The sequence below is a fragment of the Danio aesculapii genome, chromosome 9 (genome assembly GCF_903798145.1).
Source record: "Danio aesculapii chromosome 9, fDanAes4.1, whole genome shotgun sequence".
Classification (NCBI taxonomy): Eukaryota; Metazoa; Chordata; class Actinopteri; order Cypriniformes; family Danionidae; genus Danio; species Danio aesculapii.
This window is the reverse complement of record NC_079443.1, coordinates 43,664,914-43,669,582: the sequence shown is the minus strand read 5'-3', so window position 1 is coordinate 43,669,582 and position 4,669 is coordinate 43,664,914. Positions and strand designations below refer to the sequence as shown.

At 29.5% G+C, this 4,669-nt stretch overlaps 1 protein-coding gene across 2 annotated transcripts in view; it reads left to right on the top strand.

Annotated features, from left to right (window-relative positions):
• The first annotated feature begins 2,979 nt into the window (after positions 1 to 2,979).
• The window catches only part of tfpia (tissue factor pathway inhibitor a), a 55,803-nt gene continuing 54,113 nt past the window's right edge, over positions 2,980 to 4,669 (top strand). The window contains exon 1 of one of the 2 annotated variants that reach the window (XM_056465819.1): positions 2,980 to 3,141. In XM_056465819.1, coding sequence (XP_056321794.1) covers positions 3,060 to 3,141 — 82 coding nt within the window. In that variant the 5' untranslated portion in view covers positions 2,980 to 3,059. The remainder of the gene's footprint in view (positions 3,142 to 4,669) is intronic. The other variant, XM_056465818.1, reaches the window with a different exon arrangement.

The following is a 4,669-nucleotide window of genomic DNA, read 5'->3' as shown; positions in this document are numbered from 1 at the left end:
TGACTGTGTGTGGAATCATGGGAATTGCCGTCTTTATTACATTTGATACATACACAAAATACAGATTCCTATTGCAGAATCAACAAATAAATGGCTTGTCAGACAAATTCTAAAACAAATTGTCCGACCTGACCACGATGTCTAACCCCTGTATGATAAAAAAAAGTTTAGATCATGTCTAATTACAGCCTCGCTAAGACCGGCAGATGAAAATTGGGCTGGCGACCAAAAGAAAACAGACTCCCTACTGCACAAATAATGAATTACACAGAACATAATTACACTTTTAACCTTTTTCCTTAACTGTACACAAATCACATTCTTATCTTCAAAACAACCAGACAGAACTTGTGGAAATCCAATACATGCATTACCGAGGATTGTATGGGAGAAACACAAAAGCAAAAGTAATCAGGAGATTTAGCACAGGTTTACTGTGTCTGTAAGCTTTAAGCGTGCTTGTACAGTATATAAAATGTTTATTTTATATATATATATATCAAGATTTAATATTTACACAATCTTTACACAATACTGTACAACCCTTTTGATCCATAAAAATCCACTTGAGGTGATTAGAAGATTGCATTATTTGCATCCACTTTTTTTTTTTTTTTTTTGCCATGCCCATGTGGATTTAATGTCTAAGTTTCACTTATACTTCCTTTTAAGGTGAATCATCTTTCTTCTCTAGATAGACACAGACCATCTATTTAAAACGGCAAGCAAAGCAGTGAGTCACTAAAGAACAAATCCAGTTCCAGTAAGTGTCATGGCCACACTCGGGGTTATCACATTTGTGAAAAATCCAGGAATAACCATTCATTTGGGGTTTTAAAAAGTTTCCCATGCCTGGTCATTTTCCCTTTCTAAAATAGTTGAATAACCTATTATATATTAGGATGAAGCAGAAAGTTTAAAGCTATAGGTCATTCACTGAAATAAATTATTCATTGGATTATTTTTTAAGGTAAGTGGTTGCAAACAATATGGGCTGAATTTAAACAAACAAATTCAATTTAGTGATGTTCAACTTAATTTGTTTGTTTAAATTCAGCGCAAAAATAGTTTGAAACGTTTACCTTAAAAAATTTGCAAAACAATGAATCATGTTTTTTTCAGTGTTGTCTGCTCTATTAGCACAAATAAGAATAATAAATAAATTACACCAATGATTTACTGAAGACTGATAGACTGAAAACAAACGACTCCTGATCATTAAAGTGAATCAAAACTAAAGCATGACCACTGTAGTTCCAATGCCACATGAATGACTCTTTTGAATCTTTATTTTTAGTGAAAACATTACATTACGAAACACTATCAATTGCCAAACGAATGACCTACTTTTCCCCCTAGATGATAGAATATATTAACCACAATTTATTAGCTACCTACATCATGTCCCTTGAAATGAAACAAGAACTAATTTAACTCGCTAAATAATAGAAAGTAAAATAATAAAATAAAAAATAAATTACTGACTAATAATAATAATAATAATAATGATAATAATAATAACAATAATGATAATGGTAGCACTTTACAATAAGGTTGAATAATGTTATTTAATGTATTTACTAACATGAACAATCCACAAACTATACTTTTTTTTTTACAGTACTAGTTTTTATTAGTTAATGGAAGTACGGTTGTTGATTGTTTGTTCATGTTAACTCATGGTGCATTAATTAACTTTAACAAGCATGAATTTGGATGCTAATAATGTATTAGTAAATGTTGTAGTGAATGTATTCATAAACTATGATTAATAAATGCTGCACAAGTATTGTTCATAATTAGTTTATGTTAGTAAATTCATTAACTGATGAAACCTTATTGTAACGTGTGACCAACCATAATATTAACAACAATAACAATAATAATAATAATAATAATAATAATAATAATAAAATTAGTGAATAAATTATCTTACCACGCTGTTGTTTAATGTTATTTTATCTATTTACCAACATAAACAACCGATAAACTATACATTTTTTACAGTATTAGTTCTTATATAGAATACAGTTGTATTGTTTGTTCATGTTAACTTATGGTGCATTAACTAACATTAACAAGCATGAATTTGGATGCTAATAATGTATTATAAATGTTTTTATTAAAACAATTAATAATATATGCTGCACAAGAATCCTTCATAATTAGTTAATGTTAGTAAATTTCTGAGTGTCTGATAAAACATTATTGTAAAGGTTGACCATCATAACAATAACAATAATATTAATAATAATAATAATAATAATAATAATATTAATAAAATTGGTGAATACATTTGTTTACCATGATGTTGTTTAATGTAACATGAACAAACCATAAATAATACATTTTTTACAGTTTTTCTTTTTATTTAGCGTTAGTTAATGAAAATAAAGTTGTTGATTGTTAGTTTGTTACTAACATTAACAAGCATGAATTTGGATGTTAGTAGTTTATTGTTGTTATATTAGTATATAGTGTTTATAGAATATTAGTAAATGTTGAACAATTAATAATAAATGCTGCACAAGTATTGTTCATAATTAGTTCATGTTAGTAAATAGAGTATGAGACATTATTTTAAAGGGTGATAATAATAATAATAATAATAATAATAATAATAATAATAATAATAATAATAATAGTAGTAAAATTAGAGAATAAATGAGTTTACTAAGTTGTTGTTTAGTGTTATTTTCTTAACATATTTTTATTTTTGATTATTTATGATACCTTTGTAAAAACGTAAAACATCTTTAAATGAATCTTTTGACTGAATTTACTTTGCTCTAGTTTTGCAGAAATGCCTCTAGTTCGTTCTTTCCCCCTCAAGCGTAAAATAATAAATAAATTAAAACCGAATCGATAAAAATGAATCAGAATCATAAACACTATAGGCTACCCAAACCGGTCGGTCACCCGGAAGTACGTGACATTCGTTACGGCGCAGTCAATGAATACTGGAGTAGTTAACTGTTTAAAGCCACATACAAACTAAATAACCACAGCATACACACTTCATATTACTCTGGAAGCGTGTGATTGCCTCGCCTGCTGGAATGGCTTCATATCTGAACTATTCATGCAGACCGCTGCTTCTGCTGTCTCTTTTTGGAGTTTGTTTCGCGAGATTTTCAAGATGTGAGTGATTATTTCTTTATTCATTATTGTTATTTTAAAGTTGCTTTTAAAGTTGTAAACAAGCCACTTCAACAGGCATTTAGTTCTAAGTGCATTGTTTACCTAGTGTTTAAGAACTTAACGGTGTTAATTGTATTTCTAGATTTAAATAATGAGAGTATTGGAAGTGGTATTGTTATGTATTTGCGGTTAGAACTTAAGACCCGCAAACACCACCACAGTGAAGGGAGAGTCAAATTACGTGATATTTGATCCGTTTTTATGAAAGATAAAGTTTCTTTTTGAAGGTAAAATGTTCAAATTATATTTTAAATCACGCATAATATTGTTATATTGTTGGATTGCATTATATTTACTGGGTTTGATGAAGTACAAGCGCTGGGAGCTTTTGCTGGCTCAAAACTTTTAGCTGAACTTTGATTATTAAATCCAAAACAAACATAGGCTTGTATTTTTTGTTAACAAAGGCTGTTTATACAACCACAGTTTCTAGGGGAAATTCAAGGATTGGAGGATGTAGGGGAATTACATTTCAATAAGCATTTTGTGCCACTTTTGATGTGCCTGTTGGCATAAACAAGAGGTGACGTATTTGGGAACCGCAATTCAATATTTGATTTGTTGTTAGGTGTGTTTAATCTCTGCAATTTAAACAAATGGCCTGTGCCTTAGTTATTGACCATCTGATTTCTCTATAGTTTTTATGAAATTTATGTGTTTAGTGTCATTTAGGGAATCAGATCAGAATAAGGAAATTGTAAATGAAATACAGTGCTCAACATATATGAGTACACCTCTCACAAATCTCTTATTTTAATTAATATTTTCTATACAAAGCTTTACAATATTATATGTGTGTATATACGGAGTGTGAATTATACAATGACGATGGGGTAATACATCTAATTTACTGATAAAACGCAATTAAGTTTTCAGTGTTTTGAGGGATATTTAGTGTAACATAACCCCTTATTAACTATTTCACAGGTTATTGTAGATAAAACTATCCAAACTATGCATATAATTTAACTATGTAAATACAAACAATACAAGAAAAAAGTTTTGTGATTAATTATGATGTCCACCTGTGCTGTAGATCTGCTGGTTTCAGACTGTGGTTGAATGATTCTCACATGGACTGATTGGTGCGATTATGTAAGAACCCCTACAATGGTATGAACCATTATAGGGGTGGTCAAAAGTATATTTATATTACAGATGTCCCAATCAGGTTTTTTGGCCTTCGAGTCAGAGTCATTTGATTCTGAGTATCTGCCGATACCAAAACCCAATCCGATACTTCTATAATACATTAAAAAAAGAATAAAGAAGAGTGAAGAAGTTGATCCAGGATGTTTCTAATTTTTTTATTTAATTCACCATATTTTAACATTCAACAACTCTGTTAACAAACAGAGCACTTCTGTGAGGTAGCTTAAACAATCAAGTAATAAATAACATCAATTCTTCACTTTTGGACTTTAGTGCAACAGTAAATATAAAAAAAATCTAATATAAAAACAAATAG